We start from the raw sequence: 22,082 nt of genomic DNA, 5'->3' as shown, positions 1-22,082 counted from the left end.
TTGCGTCCATCACTTGCTGGAATATGGCAGGTGCCACTTTCACTCCAAAAAGAAGTCACTTGAATTTATACATTCTGTACATAGACCTCCAGGAGGTCTAACTTCGAGAAAAATTTTCCTCCATTTAGTTTTGAGAAAACTTCTTCTGGGCTTGATAATGGATAATTGTGTTCGACTAAACAGTCATTTAATCCAGTTGAAAAGTCCGCACATACTCTTAGTTCATTATTTTTTTTATTTACATAAACCGTCGGAGCTGCCCAGTTTGAATGGTTGACTTTTTCAATTATAGCTAGACTTTCTAGTCTTTCTAGCTCTTTACTGACCGGGTGCAACGCCGCAAACGGCACGTATTTGGAAAAATAAATGAATACGGGTTTTGCTGTAACATTTGTTGTTCTTGATGTTCTTTGAGTTATTGATGTTGTTTTTGCAATTCAACTAAACCCTCTAACAAGATTTCTATAATTTTACGGGTTTTTTTGCAAAATATATACAACAAAAATGTTGTATATATTGTCCCAATTATAAGTTACAGCTACGATATCCTTAAATCGACACTAAATGAACTAATAAAAATAGACAGGAACACAAGAAGAATAATGACATGATTTAGGATGCACCACCCAAAATCTGACATAGAAAGGTTATATATACATTGCATAGAAGTGCTAGAGGCCTAATACAGCTAGAAAACTATTACAAAACAACCACCATAGGACTACAAAAATACCTATTTCAGAAGCAAGGAAAACTAATACAGATAGCCACAAAACACGAGCAAAACAAAAAACTGTTTTCAGTCTTTAAGGAAACTAACAACTACAAACAAGAAGTCATACTACCTAACAACTATGAAGAAAAAGAAGAATCAACAAAAGCTATAAAACAATTGAAATCCAGACTAAAACTATGAACAGCAACGGATCACGATAAAACGATGGCAAGAAAAGCCCCTTCATAGCAAATATTGGGTTAAACTAAACGCAAAAGAAATAGACAAAGCAAAATCCCAACAATGGCTGAGAAGCTCAGGACTCAAAGCAGAGACTGAAGGATTTTTAATTGCTGCATAAGACCAAAGCCTTTCCATCAGGAATTACCAAAGACATATAATGAAAAGAAACATAACAAGTAACTGCAGAATATGTGGAGATGGATAAGAAACAATAAATCATATTATCTCTAGCTGCCCAGTCCTGGCTAAGAAGGAATATATTCACAGACATGATAGAGCTGGGACCTATATGCACCGAAAGCTATGCTAACACTATGGAATAACAACAGAAAAAAGATGGCATAGGCACACGCCACTAAGGGTCATAGAAATTGAGAAAGCAACCATACTATGAGATATGCCAATACACACAGAAATTAAGGACAATAGGCCAGATATAGTTGTCAGAGATCATCAAGAAAAAATGCTTTCTAATTGATGTATCAATACTAACAGATGACAACGTTTCTCTAAAAGAAGTGGAGAAACTTTAAAAATATAAAGACCTGGAAATAGAGGTAACTCGAATGTAGAGTCTAAAAACAGAAACAATTCCTATCATAATAGGCGCAGTAGGTACGATAAAAAAATATTCTGCCAAATACATAACAAAAACACCAGGACTAACAAATATATATAACATACAGAAAATAGCACTGCTAGGCACCGCACACATCCTACGTAAAACACTTTCAATACAGTAACCATAAGAGCATCACAACAAACCACAGCACATACCCAAGGCACACAGAGCTGCGCTCGGTAGTGAAGTGAAAACACGTGATAAAAACAAGACTACTGGATGATGATAATAATAATAATAATAATAATAATAATAATAATAATAATAATAATAATAATAATAATAATAATAATAATAATAATAATAATATATACAATATATACAATATATACAACACAATATATACATATCCTGTGAGTATCTAAAATTCCCTTCAAAATAAGTTAAGAAATTTACATATCTACAGTTTTAAAACACACAAACTTTGATATCCACCACTGTTGTGAACACTCATCCTTTCGTCTCTCCTTGAGTATCCGAAAAAGTAAAAAAGTAAACATACATTTTTTTTTAATTCTAAAAACATTAGTTTTCTCTGTGTGGACATACAAAAGACCATCTTCGGTGAATCTTAAAACTTTCTGTGAAAATTTGACTCCTCTTGTTTTTTCTTTCCTTTCTCCCCGAGTATTCAGAAATGTAAACATCTTTTTTTATTGCCAAAACACAACTGTTTTCTCTAACTGGACATACAAAAGAACATCTCTAGAAAAGTCAACTTTAATTTCTACAATATTATCTTTATTTTCTCCTTGACTAGCCGAAATGTGCAATAACAGAAATGCACGTGGAATAATAATAATAAATTCTCTCTGGTCGAACACAACTTCTCTATTCACAAATAATTAATTCGTTTTATTGGCCACAAGGGCTAATATCAATTAAAGACATATAAAGACAAAGACAGGACGAAGGTTACAAAAGGTTTTGTCCGAAAAGGTAGGAAAGTTCGTCTAAACAGAGGAAGAAAACGGAGAAAGATATAATAAATAAATAGATAAATAAATAGATAAATAAATAAGTAGAACTCCCAAAGGGGGAGGCGCTTCGAAAAAGGAAAGGTTACACGTGGAAAAACCCATAAAACCACGGGAGCCTGGTCAGAAAAAATAAGAAAGGGGTATAGAGCCCTTTCTCCTTTTACATTACCTTTTTTTTTTTTTTCTACAGGTGTATTCTCAGAATTGGTGCGTTTATACTGGCCATTTTTCCAACAGTCACCCATCTTTCAACGAATTTGCTATGAGACAGCACTTCCCTCTCTACTCTCATCTTCCTTTTCAAGTGGAACTTGAAAAAGTTGATGAGGCCTTGGCCAAAGAGGAAAGTGTCTGTCTTTAACCCTTTCAAACGGGTCCACCATATCACCTCTTTCGCTACAGCCACTAGGCATAGGAAAATTGCCTTGCCCTCCTGGTTAAAGGAGGTCGGCGGGTCAATTCTCACGATGGATCCAGCTGATAGCCGGATCCATCCTACACGTGACAGTAGCTGTTCGATATAGACCCACAGGTCAGCAATGCTCGGGCACTGGACGAGTGCGTGCAGAACGGTTTCGTCGTCCTGAGCGCACCTCGGGCAGGCCCGGTTGACGGCACTTCCATGTCGGTAGAGTTTATCTCGAACAGGTAGCGCACCTCGGTAGCACTGCCAGGCGAGGGACCTTTGGAAATTATCCATGGGCCCCGGCCCGAAAGTTCTCCTGAACAGACTGCTTAGCTGATTATCCTCGATGCCTAGAATTTCCCCGAGAACGTCGTCGCACTTTTCTCCCACTAAATACAGAACAGAGTAAGTCGGCCCGTCCTTAATTTTTCTTAAGGTCAAGGTCACTGTTGCTATTGTTTGCTGCTAGTAGTAGTAAACATTTGAACTCTTTTTGACCGATCCCATCCCATTCCACTCAAAAAAGGGAGAGAAAAAAAATACATGAGCCGCTCTTACTACTACTACTGCTACTACTACTGGTGCTGCTATTACTGCTACTACTACTGCTGCTGCTACCACTACTGCGCTGCTGCTGCTACCTCTGCTGCTGCTGCTGCTACCACTGCTGCTGCTTTCACTACTACTGATATTACTACCACTGCTGCTGTTGCTGTTACTACTACTGCTGCCACCGCTGCTGCTGCTACTACTGTTACCGCTGCTGCTGCTACTACTGCCACTGGTACTGCTGATATGCTGTTACCACTGCTGCTGCTGATAGTGATGTTGTTGCTACTACTACAACTACTGGTGGTGGTGGTGATGCTGCTGCTGCTAATGATGAATATATTTGTAAAATAAAATTTTTAAAAAAATGAAACTTTAATTATAATTTAACTTTACTTAAAAAAAAATTTCAAACAGTACACCAAATCGCTTGTCCAATGGTTATAATGGAAGCACGCCAGTCAGGAATCTGTCAGCCTGACGACGAAAAATTTTCAAATGGCAGAATATCTTCCCCGAATACGAACCTGGAAGGTCACTTAGACGGGATTTGTCCCAAATTAAGCCCCCAAAGTTCACTACCACAACGACCACAAAATCAAAAATGTAAAAGAATTAAATGGAACCGGGAAGAATATAAAGAAGTAATGTACGCTTATTACTTTGCATTAAGTAGGCCAACCCAAGAGAAACACACCGCAAAGTCCTACAGAATTTGGAGGAGCCGGAATCCAGCTAGCAGACCAAATCTAGACGAAAACAGATTAGCAAATGTTAGAAGAGATATCTTCAGAAATACCAGACTCACAGATGCAGAATTAACCTCTATTAAAAAACTGGTAGAGAATGACCTAAATATAAGCCAGGAAAGAAATAACGAAGCAGAGGAGAGGAATGCAGGACCACAAGAATTGACTGAAAGGCGACCATCTGCCGAAACCACTCAAGAGCTTGAAGAAAAAGGAGAATATAATGACCCTAGGAAAAACAGCCAGGAAAATGATGTCGAAACAGAATTTGAAGACCACATATTTGCTGAACAACACAGAAAATCTATCACTGAAATGAAGCAGGAAGTTCTGAATGAGCTTGCAGTTGTAAGGCATGCAAATATGAATGATAGGGAACCACTCCATAAACTCCCAAATGCACACCAACATAAAACACAAATAAAAATTGGCAACTGTGTTACACAAGAGATCATACAACAACTAAAACCCGATCTTAATAAGTTAAATGAAATTATCTACTCTGTTGCTAAGGTAATTGAAAGACGCTGTTTAACACCCAAAAAACCAACAATACCAAATTCGAAAAGAAAATCAAACTGGAGGAGTAGAATTGAAACTGAGATTGAATCGTTGCGAAGGGAGATATCAATATTAACTGAGCTAATCTCTGGAAATGATATAAAATCAAGAAAAAGCAGGAAGATCGTGAGGAAATATGGACTCTCAACAAGAGAAGAACTAATGTCAGCGAATGAAACACTGAAACAGAAAGTTCAAGCGAAGGCTCAGAGAATACGCAGATTTGAGAAAAGAATCAGATTCTACAGGCAAAATAAGATGTTCAAATCCAATGCTAAATCATTTTACAGGGACATAGGGAAAGAAAAAATAACCATTGAAAACCCACCCCCAATAGAAGAAGTTGAAAACTTCTGGAAAGGGATCTGGAGTGATGAGAAACCATACAATGAAAATGCAGACTGGATCAAACGCACCCAAGATGCCTACAAAAATCTACAAGAACAGGTATGGGAAGACATCTCAGTCGCTGACCTAAGGAGGGCACTAACGAAGGCTCATAAGTGGAAATCCCCTGGTACTGATAGAGTACCAAATTTCTGGCTCTCATCACTCTCGTCCGCACACAAAATCTTAGTAATACTATTTAATAGTATTATGAAAGACCCAGAAAAAACTCCCCATTGGATGGCAAATGGTATTACTTACCTCCTCCCGAAAAATAACGAAACCAAAGATCAAAAAAACTACCGGCCTATAACATGTTTGTCTACTATCTATAAGATTTTGACATCTATTCTAGTGGAGAAAACATATTCGTTTATGGAAGAGAATAACCTCTTTCCCACTGAACAAAAAGGATGCAGACGAGGCTCATACGGATGCAAAGATCAGCTCTTAATTAATCGCATGATCCTTGAGAACTGCCATAACAAGCGCAGAAATCTCAGCTCTTCATGGATTGATTATAAAAAAGCCTTTGACAGCATACCACATTCGTGGATTCTGAAATCGCTGGACATTTTCAAAATTTCTCCTGTGATTTCAGATTTTTTAAAGTATAACATGTCCCTATGGAACACGAAGCTGCAATTATATCATTCTAATGGAGCATTGCACTCAAACAATATTAGCATAAACTGTGGCATTTTCCAGGGTGACTCGCTCTCACCACTAATTTTCTGCATAGCACTGATACCACTCTCAAGTGAACTGAATAGAACAGGGTATGGCTATAAAATTGACAACAAGAAAATAAGCCATCTATTTTATATGGATGATTTAAAGCTATATGGCAAAGATGATGAAGAGCTTCAGGGACTATTACATACTGTGAAAGGATTCAGTGATGATATCGGGATGGAGTTTGGCCTTGAAAAGTGTGCCAAAGCCACTTTTAAGAAAGGGAAACTAGTAAAGTCAAGTTCAATAGAATTAGATGTCGAAACAGTAATAAAAGAACTTAAGCAGGAACAAACATATAAATACCTAGGAATAAATGAAGGCTCTGGTATCCAGCATGCAAGCATGAAAGAGAAGGTTAGGAAGGAATGTTATAGAAGAGTTCGAGCAGTTCTGAAGTCTGAGCTGAATGCTTATAATAAGGTGTTAGCCATAAATTCCTTAGCAGTCCCAGTTGTTCTTTATAGCTTCAATGTGCTTAACTGGAATACCAGTGAAATAGTCAGAATTGATAGAAAAATCCGCAAGCTACTGACTTGTAATAAGATGCACCATCCAAAGGCAGACGTGGATCGTCTTTACCTCCCCAGAGCTCAGGGAGGTCGAGGCTTGATCCAGCTTGAACTTACGTACAAAACCACCACAATTGGACTGGCCAAATACCTTGAAACAACCAGCGATTGGATGCTGAAACTTGTTGAAAAACATGAAAGACCGAAAAGACTTCACTCTATTCTGAAAGAGAGCAAAGAATTCGCTACCGAACTCTTAGATACCCACCAGCTTGATCAGGTTGAAGGAAATGCGCCAACTGCTGCTGCAAAGAAAATAAAATTAATTGCAAAGACAAAAGCACATGACAAATTAGCTAGCAGATGAGAACAGAAACCTCTGCATGGCAAGTATGTGGCTCGTAGCAAACAAGCTGATGTCGACCAGAAACGCACGCGTCAGTGGTTACGAAGTTCAGGGCTAAAAGCAGAGAGTGAAGGTTTCATATTGGCTGCTCAAGACCAAAGCTTATTAACCCGGAACTACCAAGCCAATGTGATAAAAAATGGAGCTGACCCAAAATGCCGATTTTGTAACGATGCAATTGAAACTATAGACCACCTAATCTCAGGGTGTAGAGTGTTAGCACCTGTAGAATATAAAGCAAGACATGACAGAGTTGGCCAGTATTTACACTGGACAATATGTCAGCATTATAAAATCAAAAGCGCTGACAAATGGTATAAACACCATCCTGAAGCTGTGACTGAGGGAGAAAATGTATCGATTCTCTGGGACTTCTCCGTACATACCGACAAGACTATAAAAGCTAATAAACCGGATATTATCATAAAAGATCAGACAAAGAAGACGTGTTTATTAATTGACATGAGTATTCCCTGTGATCATAATATAGCGGCGAAAGAATTTGACAAGATCAGTAAATATAAAGACTTGCTCGTAGAAATTGAAAAAATGTGGCACCTCAAGGCGACTACCATACCAGTGATTGTAGGATCTCTAGGAATGATAAAAAAAAGGTACTGAAATCTATTTGAAAATGATACCAGGCTTACCATCTCTACAGGAGGTGCAAAAAATCGTGCTAACTGGAACGACTCATGTACTAAGAAGAGCATTATCGCTGTGAAAACAACATCCATTCATGATTTTTTTTTTCTTAAATACATGTTTTACCTATGAATTTGCGTGTGTAAATTGGGAATGCATACAACGTTTCTCTGCCCTAGGTGTACGGAAAACACTCGGCGAGAAATGGGGAAAAATTTGAAGAAAGAAGAAAAAAAAACATAATAATAATAATAATAATAATAATAATAATAATAATAATAATAATAATAATAATAATAATAATAATGGTATAAAAGATGGGCTACAGCAAATACTCTGCTCAATACCACAGATTTGCTTATCAGTTGCTTGACCTTAACCACTTGAGCATGTCCCCTAGTGGCTGATGATATGTGCATCTCTGATCACGAGCAGAAGTAGTGGTGTTGAGACGAATTCTTTGGAGTTTCTGTAAACATTGATGTTTCATTCAATATCCTTAAACAACCTTTATTCAGAGACCTTTTGAGCGGGATGGGCTACTCGACTAGAAGAAAATCCAAACTGAGCCACCACCTGCAAGGTCATGCGCTGTTTATCTTGATATGAGATCAGCATGTCGCGCACATATGGCTGCGATGCATGTGCCTGGTGTACCCTTAGCAGACGAGTAGTCATGATGGGTATACAGAGCTTCGTATATTTTACTCCAGTGTCACTTTGATGGCATGCACTGCTCTCTCACTCTATAATGATGATGATGATGATAATAATAATAATAATAATAATAATAAGAAGAAGAAGAAGAAGAAGAAGAAGAAGAAGAAGAAGAAGAAGAAGAAGAAGAAGAAGGAGAAGAAGAAGAAGAAGAAGAAGAAGAAGAAGAAGAAGAAGAAGAAGAAGAAGAAGAATAAAAAGAAGAAGAAGAAGAAGAAGAAGAAGAAGAAGAAGAAGAAGAAGAAGAAGAAGAAGAAGAAGAAGAAGAAGAAGAAGAAAAGCTATAAAACAAATGAAATCCAAACTAAAACTAGAACAGCAACGGACCACGATAAAACGATGGCAAGAAAAGCCCCTACATGGTAAATACTGGGTTAAACTAAATGCGAAAGAAATAGACAGAGAAAAATCCCAGCAATGGCTGAGAAGCTCAGGACTCAAAGCAGAGACTGAAGGATTTTTAATTGCTGCACAAGACCAGAGCCTCCCCACCAGAAATTACCAAAAACACACAATGAAAAGAAATATAACAAGTAACTGTAGAATATGTGGAGATGGACAAGAAACAATAAATCATATTATCTCTGGCTGCCCAGTCCTGGCTAAGAAGGAATATATTCACAGACACGACAGAGCTGGGACCTATATACACTGGAAGCTATGCCAACACTATGGAATAACAACAGAAAAAAGATGGTATAATCACACGCCAGAAAAGGTCACAGAAAACGAGAAAGCAACCATACTCTGGGATATGCCAATACACACAGATAGAGAAATTAAGGCAAATAGACCAGATATAGTTGTCAAAGATCATGAAGAAAAAAATGCTTTCTAATTGATGTATCAATACCAGCAGATGACAACGTTTCTGTAAAAGAAATGGAAAAACTTTCAAAATACAAAGACCTGGAAATAGAGATAACTCGAATGTGGAATCTGAAAACAGAAACAATTCCTATCATAGTAGGTGCCTTAGGTATAATAAAAAAAATATTCAGACAAATATATAACAAAAACACCAGGACTTACAAATATATATAACATACAGAAAATTGCACTACTGGGTACTGCACACATTCTACGCAAAACACTTTCAATACAGTAAACATAAGAGCACCACAGCAAACCACAGCACATACCCAAGGCGCACAGAGCTGCGCTCGGTAGTGAAGTGAAAGCACGTTATAAAAATAAAACTACTGAACAATAATAATAATAATAATTTTGGAAATGGATGAATTGATGGAGAAAGAAATGACAGAAAAATTTAAGGTGGAGTACTTGCGCAGACTGAGACTGATCCTTAAGTCGAAATTAAACGGACGGAATAATATTGAAGCTATCAATACCTGGGCGGCTTCACTCTTTAGATATGGAGCAGGGATAATCGCATGGACAGTAGACGAACTAAACAGCTTAGGCAGAAAGACAAGGAAGTTGCTAACTAGATATGGGTCACTCCACCCAAAAAGTGACACAGACAGACTGTATGTACCAAGAAAAAGAGGGGGAAGAGGACTTAATGGATGCAAACACAGCGTTAGAGCAGAAGAAAACAACATAGCATGGTATGAAAATGCCACAGATCCGCTATTATTAGAAGTAAGAGGGTCAGGCTTGTGCAGAATGAAAGATTGCAAAGATAAAGCACTATACAAGAAATTGAAAACGAATGAAACTGAAAATAGGTGGGTAAAGTAAAGAATGCATGGTCAATTTTAGGGATATTGAAGATAAGACAGACAGAGAAAAAAGATGGCTATGGATGACTAAAAGTGATTTAAAACCGGAAATGGAGGCTCTAATCTGTGCTGCTCAAGAGCAAGCACTAAGAACAAACTACATAAAATACAGAATAGACAACACAGCAGAAAATGATAAGTGCAGAATGTGTGGACAAAACGGTGAAACCGAATGGCATATTACCAGCCAATGTACGCCACTAGCCCTGAAGGAATATAAGAGATGCCATGACATTATAGCCAAGCTTGTCCATTGGACACTTTGCAACAAGTATGGACTTGACAGAGCAAAATATTGGATGTGCCTCTCCTGTTGACGAGTTGCAAGCTCACTGACTTGTGGGGTTAAAAGGCGAGTAAACATAAAAAAACACAGTAATTAACAAGTCAAATTAAACAATATAATTCCCTAATAGGGGGGAGTTCCCCCGAGATGACCAAAGAGCCCCACACATTTTGGACCTCCGAACACCATAAACACCTCAGATAGGCACTCCTCTCCTCTCCATTCCATCCAGCCAACAGGCGCAGACTTGGGGTAGGCCCATTCACACGGGCCATCCTTTCCACATTCACCCACCTTTTAACTTTCTTTTTCAGGTGCAACCTGAAAAAGTCGAATAGGCCTTGGCCGAAGAGGAAAGTGCCCGTCTTCAACCTTTTCAATCGCGTCCACCCCACGACCTCTTTCACCATAGCCACCAGACAGAGAAAATTACCTGTCCTTCCCGGCCAAAGGAAGGAGGCGGGGTGATCTTCACGATGGATTCGGGCGTGTGAGCAGGTTTGTGAGGCTTTTTCCTGCGGGTCGGAAAGTCTGGTTTCCCTAATGGCTGCTACCCCACAATTAAAAGGACCTCAGATCGTTTAGGTGATCTTGTTTCCAAGGTGACCCCGAAGCCCCGAGCATTTAAACAACCAATTTTGAGCACGACTATGCTGAAACAAGAAAAATATTAAAGGCGGAGGAGAGCGCCACTTACCGCTGTTTTTTGACGGGGTGGCCCCCTTGTTCTCTGGTGAGGGTGTTTCAACGAGTAGATTTTTGTACAGTCGTTTCGAGAAAGTTTTCTGAAACAACCCAACAGCTTTAAGAAATTTATCTTTTAAAGTGCTGTGTGTATTCTGCGGAATTTTTTTTAATTTGCATGTATGGTGGTGGTGGTGGTGGTGGTGGTGTGTTGTGTGTCGGAAAGACTTTCTTTGTGGTGTCTGTGTTATCTTTTAAGTGTTTTATAAGTTTTATATTGTTTGTGTCTATGGCTGTAAGGTTGGTAGTACTTGTGGAACCTGGTGTTGTAATTTGTGTTGGTTTTTGTAGTAGTGCTGGTGAAAATGGTGTTGGTGTTGTCTCAACGTTATTAGACGGCATGGACTTGCTTCTCCAGGTGCCGAGCTGCAAGTCCACTGACTTTTCTTGGTTAATCTTTACTCCTGTCACCGCCTGGTAATCTTTTACAGCAATGCCGACCAGGTGTATATGCCTGCTGTTCGACACTATGGTGGTGACGTCGTCCCCGTATGCCGACACGGTTCTCTCAAGTCCTAGATCGCATAGGATGCCTCTCAACGCTTCCAATTTCCGCTGTAGTGGCTTTAGAGCCAGCACATACAGAAGAGACGAGAGCAGACACCCTTGATGGACCGAGTCGCAAGAAGCTGAATGGTTCCGATAGGTAACCGTTCATCCGAACTACCGAACAGATTGCAGCGACCCAGCAACGGAAAACGGGACCGAAACCGGCCGCTGTGAGAACGGCCACCAAGTACTGGTGGTCGACTCTGTCGAAGGCTTTAGACTGATCCAAATTGATCAGAACCCTCCTATACCAGCTTCTTCTCTCACCCTATCTATGATGTATTGCATGAAGTGGAGGTTGTTGCGGATGGATCTGCTGGGGATTGCGCATGTTTGCGCATCAATCAGTTCTTCAACAAGAAGTGCCAATCTCTTTCCTAAGACCTTGGCCAAAATTTTGATATCTGCGTTCAACAGCATTATGGGCCTAAAATTTTCTATTTGATCCCCTTGTTAAGGCCCTTTCTTAGCTGCGCCACCGCTCCTCGACTCACAGAACTAGGAATTCTCCCGTTCTGCTGCCAGTTGCTATAGATATTTGCTAAAAGGCTGTCAAATAAGTATGGCATATTAAAGTAAAGATTGTAGGACAGACCATCCAAACCAGGGGTTTTACCCAACGTGAAGCCAGTGATCGCATTTCGTATTTCCGCTGCTGTAATCGGCATTTAGCAACACTTCACCCACTTGCCGAGAATCGTGACATGCCATCGTGATAGGCACTTAAGTCTATCCTGCGTTCCGGACTGTCATTTGCCCCAAACAGTTGGGCGAAGTACTGCTGAAATGTCGTACTCACCGGCTCAGGCTCGAGTAACATGCACCCATTTTGGTCCACCAAAGACCGAATTGTGACTTCGTTTCCACGTTGCGTCTCTGCTACTCGGGCCTATCGAGCGGATTTCCTTCTTTCTTGTCTTAGCTCTGACAATGCAGCCTTCGTGTTTTGCATCGAAGAATTGGTCCAGAGCGCCTCTTTTAAGTTTCTAAGTACCTTCTATTTTATTTCTTTCTATCACTAATGCCTTACTAAACCTAACTGAACCTACACTAATTGCCTATTTTAGGCAAATCACTATTTGTTGTTGACGATTACTCCCGTCAAACGCCAGCTTAACTAATTCTCTAATCTGGTCTCGGTAAGCTTGGCACGCTGGGAAAGACGCATTCAGCTTTCAGTGACCGGGTCTCTACTTTCTAAGCCTATCTAGGTTGACTGTACAGATCATAAAAGTGTGGTCTGTGTAATTGACCAGTTTGAAACATCTACTGGCCTACAGAATACCGTCTAGATACCGTTTGGATGACCCAATGAGATTCGTCCACATCGACATTGACATATCCGGGAAATCTAGTTGGTACCTATCAGACAGTTGGAAATTTCTGAGAAGGTTTGCGAGGATTTTACCACCTCCTCTTCTATTAACTAGCCCTACATAATCCAAACGTGACTCTTAAACAGCTTTCCAATCACCCACTAACCCTAGAGGTTGAGACATTCTTAGGAAAACCCTTAGACCTCTGAAGAAATCCCCGTCACTACTGTTCGCATCCAGGATCCAGGCAGATAATCCTTATCTTGAGATCGAGGCCTCTCTGGAACGATACCGCAGATCCACCACTCATACCCTGTTCCCCGGTTAACATGGGGTAAATAGATCTCGTATCCACAGAAAATGAGCATGAACGCTTGTAAATCGGGGAGTCTGGTTTCACTGATATCCACTACATCTACACTTAGTGACAGTAGATCATTGTGTAGAGGACCTAGTTTCCAAGATGTCCCCATGCCACGTGCATTTATACTGCCTATCCTAAGCCATGTCAGATTAAGGAATAGATCCGGGAAAGTTACTTAAAGTGATTTTTTGGCGAGATGGGGATGGATATTCAGTTCCGATAGTTATAAATGGATATTTTCACGAGCAGTTATTTATACAGTCTTTTGTTAAGATTTCTATTTAGGATATTTAACTTTTATGGTGTTATATGTGCTTTGTGACGAAAGAACTTCTATGCATGTTGGTATATTGTTTGTTGGTGTGATAAAGTCGGTGTGTGTGATGTCTGTATGGTTATATATATGTTCCATCAGTTCTTTATCGGTCGTATTTATTACTGTGTAGCTAATAAAGTCTGGATTTTGCTGGTGTTGAGATGTGCGATCTGAGACTTGTGTGTATGAATTGGATTGTGCTTGTGATGATGGTTTGTGATAGTGGTGGAAGTGATGGTAATGATGGTAATGATGGGAATGATGTTGTTGACGGTACTGGTAATTGTGTATTTACCCTCAAATGCATCTCCCCCTAAGATCATACCTGCTAGTTTTTTGCGTTGATATCGGTGTGTCTTTATTTCTTTTTCTTTTGTTAGATCTGCCATTTTTTGTGGGTAGGGGGTGCCATTTAGGATCTTCATTGTCGCCCTCACTACAGGACATGTTTGATTGGTCAGAACATGGAAGAGGCATGTCTTGCAGAAATGTTTGCTGCTGTTCTGTTGATAATAAAGTTCTTGTTTTTTAGCGGGTGGTTCTGATGCTGTTGTTTTTGCTGCTGTCTGGTATGTAGAAGCCATAGATGTTGATGAGTTCTCTGTTCTGTTTGCTGCTGTTGCTTCCACTGTTGTTCCTGTTTGCTGCTGTGATTGTTGTTACTGCTACCGTAGTGGTCACCTGCCTATGCTGGTGCTGTTGCAGTTGTTTATGTTGTTGCTGCTGTTGTTGTTGTTGCTGTTGCCGTTGTTGTTGTTTTTGTTGTTATTGTGGTGGTGGTGGTGGTGGTGGTGGTGGTGGTGGTGGTGGTGGTGGTGGTGGTGGTGGTGGTAGTCGTGGTGGTGGTGGTGATGTGTGCAAAAGTGAGGGAGGACTCTCTTCTCTCTTTTGTTGTGAGCAAAAGGCATTTAGATGATTTGTGTCCCCACACAGGCGACACCTCGGCATTCTACCCTCAACGGCCACGTGGAGGTTGGTGCCATCTGGTCAATTTATGATTTCCGGAATTGCTTCTAAACTTTCGTTATCCAGCTCTGAGCCTTGCCCCAATCAGTTTTGTTTGTGCAGTTTCCTTACCTGCAGAATGTTTGTTCTGTCCTCTACGTCCAGGAGGACAGCTGCCATCAACCAGTAGATGTCTGTTTCTGGTGGTACGTCCCGAATTTTTTACAACTCTACGACCCAGATATATGGATACCGGAAAAAGGTTCTCATTTGTTGGGTCAAAATGGAGTGCTTCCTTGTTTCCTCCTGTAGCAAATCTCACCTCTACAACGCCATATTTCTTCTTTCTTACAACATAGGTTTTAGTGTCTCACACTGGACGTAGACATTTTTCGATTTGTTGTTGTGTTGCTCGTTCTAATTTACGGCTTTTAACTCCTATTGTTTTATAAGTTATTGTGATTCTCAGTAGTCCTGCACAATGGCTTCAAGTGTGTTATGGCTTACCCTTCTTCCATTTCTTTTTAATATGGATTTTGCATTTCTTAAATCAGCTGTCGACAGATTTATGTGTTCTTATGTTTGCCAGACTGCAGATACGAACCCATTAGGTCAAGATTTGCCATTTTTGTCAATTTCCGCTACTATGTTGGCGTTAATGGCGGTAGTGGTGGCGGTGGTGGCTGAATATGCACGTGCTACGTGTAAAAAAGTTCTTTTTTTATGTGTCCTGATTTTTCATGTTCATTTTTGTTGTTTTGGTTGACATTTGCGATGGTGGCGGCGGCGGTGGCGATGGTGGTGACGGTGACGGTGGTGACACTCAGTTTTACGATTTGGTAGATGTGCAGATGACTGGCTGTCCTTTTCAGCGGGCGAACAATTCTCGTCTGCCACCTTCTTTTAAGCAAAATTGAGGGGTGTATTGGCTTAAACAAACGCCTAGGGGCTGCAGATGGAGAAAAACTAACCACCTCCTTGACGTCCTCGTTAGTTTATCTATGTAACGGTCATAAATATACACTATATAACAATGTTTAACAATATAAATAACAACAAACTTACGAGAGTGATGTGCAATACATGTCAACAGACGATCAAGAAGAAGAATTTTAAACAATACAAAGTCATTACCCTCATAGATGACACGTGGACAGACAGTACTTTATCTGAAGGATGCATCAAAAGGGAAAGCTACTGACAATTTCTGCCCTACTTCTTGCCTTCCTATTCTTTGGAAGTTATTCACAGGTATTTTATCAGAAAGCATGCATTTCTTCTTAGAAAATGAAAACACTTCCAGAAGAACAAAAAGGTTGCAAACGAAGAAATGTGGGCACAAAGGATCAACTCTTAATTAATAAAGCCATTCCCAAATATTGCAAAAGAAGACACAACAACCTTTTAATGGTATGGATTGACAACCTAAAGTTATATGACCCCATTTCCCATTCAATGATATTAGAGTGTCTGGCCTTTTTTGGAATAGCCGATAATATCAGAGAATTTATTCAACAGAGCATGGAAAATTGGAAGTGAGTTAACGTCATGTGGTACCGTCAGTGGGAACGATGAAGCTTTGAAGTCAACTATTTGCTTTTTATATACGACTTGAAGTTGTTTGGAAAGAATCAGGAGAAGGTAAACTCATTGATCAAAACAGTGCACTAGTTCAGTAAAGACATAGGAATGAAGTTCTGAGTAAAGGAATGTGGAGTTCTAATGCTTCAAAGAGGAAAAGTGGTGAGAACTGAAGGGATAGAACTACCAGACGGAAATGTCATGAAGAGAGTGGTTATAAGTACCTTGGCATCCTAGAGACAGACGGAATAAAAGAAAATGAGATGAAGAGTTTGCACAAGAAAGAGTACATGAGACGAATATGTTTGATTCTCAAGTCAAAATTAAATGGAAGAAATAAAGTAACTGCCATCGATATTTCGGTTGTATCAGTACTACGATATGGAGCGGGCATACTTAAATGGACAAAAGAAAAGATAGAGATGGACCGAGAAACGAGGAAGAAAATGACAATGTATGGAGCCTTGCATCCTAAAAGTGACGTGCATAGGATATACCTACAAAAGGTATGATAAGCTACGAAGACTGCCTAAAAAGTTAAGAAAATAGTCTTGATTGGTATATTAGGAACAACATAGAACCATTACCCATAGGAGTTAAATTGGCTGGGATCATAGAAATAGAATCGTACACCAACAAAGAGGAGTTCAAGAAAAATGAAGCTGAAAAGAAAACTGCAGGGTTGAAAGACAAGGCGATGCATAAACAGCTCCTAAGAGATATGGGTAAAGATTATAATTTTGAAAGATAGGAAAACATGAGACATGGGCTTGGATGAGTAAGGGAGATTTGAAAGAGGGGACGGGGGCTCTTATTTGTGCTACTCAAGAGCAAGAATTAAGAACTAACTGTGTAAAATCCTACATTAACAAAACGATCGAATCACCATCGTGCAGAATGTGTAGGAAGTTTTGAGAAACCACAAGTCACATTGTATGTGAATTTAGTTCTTTGGCACAACAGGAGTACAAGAGACGACATGATAATGTTGGTCGAACTGTACATTGGTTTTTATGTTGGAAATACTTGGAAAGAGCTGACAACTGGTATGAACACCAGCCACTTGCTGAAACGAAAAACGATATGGTGAAATTGCTATTGGATTTCAATGAGCAATGCAACAAGGCAAACAAAAAAACTGATTTGATCCTGATTGAGAAAGAAGAAAGACATTGTTGGATTATTGACATCGCTATCTCAGGAGATACCCGCGTGGTAGAGAAAGAGAAGGACAATGTGGATGGGTACCAAGATTTGAGACACAAGATAGTACGTTTGTGGGAACTGAAGAAAGTGAAGATTATATTTGTTGTGATAGAAGCACTTGGAACCGTGACAAACCAATTTCAGAAGTGGTTTGGCAAACTTGGACTTACTCTCAAGAATGATATATCCCAGAAAATAGCACTACTTGGAACAGCCAAGATTTTGAGAAGAGTTACATTAATGTAGGTGGAATGATAAAGCTGACAGGACCTATGGCCATTAGTTATGACTCGCACCTGATTAACTGAGATCGACATACAATCAATCTGAAAATGTGATGATGATAATTAATAGCATTGACAGCTTAGGAGAAACAAAATAACACTAAGAAAGTGTCTCTAAAAAGAAAATAACCGCATGGGCTAATTCAGAAAACCTACTCGCATAGATCCTCAGCTTATCTGAGACATCAAAATACAAGTACCTTCAACTAGTTCTTGCCGCAACCCTACAGCTGTTTAGGCCCATTTAACCACACCGATTTGGTTCCTCTCAGCAATCTTTCATAAATTAATGGACGGAGGCACTTCCGTTTCTTTCCTCACTTTCAGTTGTAACATGAAACAATTGATGAGGGCTTGATCGAAGAGAAAAGTGTTTGTCTCCCGTTCTTTCAAACTTATTTAATACACCCTCCTTCGCCATAGTCTCCACACAGCGTAAGACTACCCACTTTTTCTTGCCAAAGGGAAGTGGTGAGTCGATATACTCGATAGGCTCGGTTGTTAGCATGTGATAGCGACTGTCTGACATAAATCTCCAAATTCAGCACTGACATTGAACGAGTGCGTACCTGGTGATCTCATCGCCCGGCACGCACATGCATCTTGAACGTTGCACATGACTCCAACATAACCATGTTTGTAGAGTTTATTCCGAATAGACCAAAATGCCCCGTTCCACTGACAGGCCAAGTTCTTTTGAAAATTGTCCATCATTCCTGAAATAATGATAATGATAATAATAATAGAGCCTAAATACTGCTGCTATTAAGCTGAGCGGTCATCTTTGCTAGGTCGATACAAAGCGTCTAAAGCTCTGAAGTTATTTAAAGCATCTTAGCTGCTAATGATTATAATAAAATGGAATGACTAACCTGTTTTTCAGTGCACTGGCTTGCGTAAATAATATGAAATTGTAAAGTGTTGTCTCCGTTAAAGCAAAACATCTCTTGATCATAGACTCCATTTTTCCAGAACAGCACGTCTTCAGCTGTTAATATATTTATTTTCTCATACTTAAAGGAAGGAATTTTCAGCAGGCACACTATAAGATCAATAACCAGAACATTCGTGTAATGAAAATATATTTTAAATAAAAGAACCTTAAATATATATTTCAAATAAAAGAGGTTTAAAAATATATTTTACATAAAAGAGCTTTAAAGAAGTAAAGGAATGCATGGGTAAGCTTCATGGATTCCTTAAGTTTAAACATTATTGCTTGCAATTGGTTATAATATTTGTTTGTTTGATGCAAATTTTTCAATTATGCTTTCTTTTTTTTTCTGTATGTCATCAATTTAAGTGTTTCTAGGTTAAAAATACATCGTTATTACTGCTGTTTAGGATCAGATCTGCTCTCATAGAATTTATACTAAACTATCAGTATAACCCGACCTTGTCCGGGTGTGACTTATTACGCCATCTACGATAAGTCTTACTAGGTTAAAATCAACTAAAAAAGAAAGCCTTACAACGAAAAAAACCCTTATGATGTAAATATGTTCATAATTCAAAAGACGATTAAATTAATAGAGAAAGTCTGAAGGCTGTTTTGCGTAACATTATTAAGCGTACGTAAATTTCATCCGTCTAATTGGTTATACAAATGCTTGTGCAAAACAACTTTTTGCGCTGCCCTGATTATACATAGCAGGGTAATCCCTTTTCGCAGGGTAGGTAGTTTTCTAATGAAGTTCACTGATTTGCAATGTGTTGTCCTGTCTACATAAGCTCCGTAGTTTGTATATTTACAAAACATTGACGAACATGTAGTAAGGTAAGATCTAGTTATATTGTAGTGAATGCTTGTGTGTACGTGCGCGTGTGTGCGTTTGAGAGAGCGAGAGAGAAGAGGGAGAGAGGAAAAGAGAGAGGGGGGAGAAAGGAATAGAGAACGGGAGCAATGAAGAGAGAGAAAGAGAGGAAGGGAGAACGGAAGACAGTTATAAAATAGCAATGCGTGCGCGTGTTTATATAAGAAACACACACAAAATAAATCTTATATCTATAATGTTGATGTGTGTATGCATTTATGTGTATGTTGTTGTTACAGATCACGGAGACAAGGACGCTGAACATGCAGACGGACAATGTAACGAAAACATGAACGAGTCTAGTCACAAATTATCATTGCAACTTCGGCAAAAGGAAGCTAAGAGCCCCAGATTCCTTGGAAAAAAGAACAGTGGTGCTGGCGTGTGTAGGAAATGAGAAAGTGAAGCGAGGAAAAGAGATGTGGTCGAAGCAGAGAAATGGCGATAAGCCCCAAATGACCAGGTCACGTGGATAGTTAGAGGTAGAGGGATAGAAGAAAGCTATTAAATGGGAGAAAGGAAGAAGAACGAAGTAAGAGTGAAAAGGTAGATAGAAGGAAAGAATAGTCTTAAACCAAATTAATCTATGACTTTGTATGTATCACTTTCTCTCTCTCTCCCTCTTTTACTCTTACTCTTTATATTATATGTTGAGCGCGTGATCGATGTGTAAGAACGTCGGTACAGATAGAATAGAAGAAATATAAAAGTTGCTAGAAACAAAAGCCAAATAGCCCTTAAATCACACAAAATAAACGGAATTTTAAAAATCTAATTACTGCACTAGAAAGTTCACATCGAGAAAATTCCATTGATGTAAAAAATTTCACGAAAAAGTGGAAAATGTGGATTTCTATAAACTTTTAAAAAGGCTACACACAGACACACAACTTCAGCTTTATATATTAAGATTAATTCCAGTTTACCATGCTTCAGTACATACCAGCAAATGCATTGCTTGCTGTTTTCTATATAGAGAGAAAAGATCCCGGCCTATCTCAAGATAACCGATGAGCTGTTTGCCACTGGAGAGACAAAATGATGTCTGAGTCTGCTGAATTCATTTGTAGTGCAGTTCTGTTTGATGTATTTTTACACATAATGTCTCTACAGGTTTTTTTTTCTCCGAATCAAAAACTTTCAGCGTATTCCTCTCACGCTCTAATGAGTAGAAACTTTTTAAAAATAAATGCACACACCTTTATGTTAACCTTGCTGCTTCGAATGTTTGTACTAAATATTGTCAGACGTATATTTAAACGATTATACTCCAATCAATCTCTACTTTCAGGAATATAGAAATGAGGAAAACAAGAAAAATTTTGAGTCATCTTTGGAGCTTAAATAAATATACTCCTGACTTTAATATAAAGTGCAACGTCCTTGGAAGATTAAGGCCATACAGAAATGGGGCCAAACTTAAGGGTTATTCATAACTCAGAAGATTTTCTGGCCCTCAAAACTCTTAATAAATCAGCAAATTTTAAATTCCAGATCTGCGACTTCACTTAATGTCGCCACTCTGACAAATACTTCCTGAAACACAGGAAGATCATACCACCACCAAATTGAATGAATCAATACTTAACTGGTTAACAATCACATTCTTTATTGTTGACCTCACTATGCTTTATAAGAATACCCACTGATATTTTCAAATCTCTGTTTCCATCCTTAATTCGAGAGAACGGAATCGATCACTCCTCAACTATTTACCAGGGATAGTTGTGTTATTCCTTTTTGCTCTTTTCAACTTCAACATACTACTAGTAGTTTCTGAGATCACCATACCTAAACTTTGATGCCTTCAGTACTCACTTTTACATTGTAGAATTTTATCTTTCTTCTTCTTCCTTTTGTCATATATTTTTGAGTCCTTCAGCTTCTTTAATTTCCATGTTTTCCATTTTGCTACTTCTAAGTATGTATGGATAATAAACTCTTCTTTAGCAATATTTATCCTCACTTATGCTCCGCAAATTTGTATACAAAGTGTGCGCAACAACAGCTGAACATGAAATTAATTTACAAACCTATGGCTTAATTAATAAATACATACATACATAAATACAAACAGACAAACAGACTGACAAATAGATTTGGTAGGTGGAAACTGAAAGAAGCCCGTCGTGTATGTATGTGTGTGTGTGTATGTGTGTGTGTGTGTGTGTGTGTGTGTGTGTGTGTGTGTGTGTGTGTGTGTGTGTGTGTGTGTGTGTGTGTCATTGTATCTGTATGTCTGAGTGTCTCCCTTATACTATTTGACAAGCGGTTGGTCTGCCCCGTAACTTAGCGGTTCGGCAAAGGAGTCCGATACAATAAGTACTACGATTTAAAAAACAGTCCTGGGGTCGATTTGTTCGACTAAAATCCTTCAAGGCGGTGTCTCAGCATGGCTTCAGTCAAATGACTGAAACAAGATAAATGATAGATATGTTTCTTTATTAGCCACACAGGGCTCAACATAGAAGGGACAAAATACAAATGTAGAGTTTTTCTTTTCGAGGGGGGCGAAAACAAAGCAGAAAAAAAAAAAACAAAAGTGGGGACAACGATGAAAAAAAAAACATCGCAAAACGTTTGGGGTATTTACAAAAAATACGAAATAATACAGAAAATTCCCAATAAATGGGGAGGTTATCCGTGGAAAGAAAAACCTACGAAAAGACCACGGTAACCTCGGTCCTTAGTGTCACAGTTTGTTA

The 22,082-nt window shown here is 39.0% G+C and overlaps 1 protein-coding gene across 3 annotated transcripts in view; it reads right to left on the bottom strand.

Moving 5' to 3' along the window:
* Window positions 1–22,082, bottom strand: part of LOC149132672 (uncharacterized) — a 71,991-nt gene that overhangs the window by 12,650 nt on the left and 37,259 nt on the right. For all 3 annotated transcript variants that reach the window (XM_089362648.1, XM_089362649.1, XM_089362650.1), the window contains one exon: window positions 18,436–18,605. In XM_089362648.1, coding sequence (XP_089218774.1) covers window positions 18,436–18,605 — 170 coding nt within the window. The remainder of the gene's footprint in view (window positions 1–18,435; window positions 18,606–22,082) is intronic.

The sequence above is a fragment of the Octopus bimaculoides genome, chromosome 14 (assembly GCF_046866305.1).
Source record: "Octopus bimaculoides isolate indiv1 chromosome 14, ASM4686630v1, whole genome shotgun sequence".
NCBI lineage: Eukaryota > Metazoa > Mollusca > Cephalopoda > Octopoda > Octopodidae > Octopus > Octopus bimaculoides.
Note: the sequence above shows the minus strand (reverse complement) of the source record. Positions and strands in the feature narration are given on the sequence as shown.